The 376-nt window shown below is 71.3% G+C and overlaps 1 protein-coding gene across 1 annotated transcript in view; it reads right to left on the bottom strand.

Annotated features, from left to right (window-relative positions):
• Positions 1–5: 5 nt before the first annotated feature.
• Positions 6–376, bottom strand: part of CACNA1B (calcium channel, voltage-dependent, N type, alpha 1B subunit) — a gene marked incomplete at its 3' end in the record, with an annotated part of 138,429 nt that continues 138,058 nt past the window's right edge. Inside the window, exon 44 of the mRNA XM_014529697.1 lies at positions 6–272. Within this exon, the coding sequence (XP_014385183.1) occupies positions 6–272 (267 nt within the window). The remainder of the gene's footprint in view (positions 273–376) is intronic.

The following is a 376-nucleotide window of genomic DNA, read 5'->3' as shown; positions in this document are numbered from 1 at the left end:
ATCCTGGAGCTGGGGGCCAGGGGCTGGCCCAGGGGGTCTCTCTGGAGCAGGGCGTTGTGTTCCGAAAGGCCCCGGCTGAGCCGGCCCGGGGAGAAGGGGGGGAGGCTGCCCTGGGCCCCAGCGAAGTGCACAGGCGAGGAGTTGGCCGTCTTGTAGGTGACGCTGGGCCGGGGTGTCAGTGGAGTCTGGGGGAGCTGCCTCCGCCCACCACGGCCGGGGGTGCTAGCACCAGATGTGGACAGCAGGGGGCTCCCGTCCACGGAACCGCTGCCCTGCAGGAGCACAGCCCATCAGAGGAAGGCCAAGGGCACAGAGCAGGTGCAGCAGAGGGGGGGAGGGGGAGGCAGAGGGTCCAGCTGGGTCCTGGACGGCGGGG

The sequence above is a fragment of the Myotis brandtii genome, unplaced genomic scaffold (assembly GCF_000412655.1).
Source record: "Myotis brandtii unplaced genomic scaffold, ASM41265v1 scaffold691, whole genome shotgun sequence".
NCBI classification, from domain to species: Eukaryota; Metazoa; Chordata; class Mammalia; order Chiroptera; family Vespertilionidae; genus Myotis; species Myotis brandtii.
The sequence above is the reverse complement of the archived record's forward strand: the minus strand, read 5'-3'. Positions and strand labels throughout refer to the sequence as shown.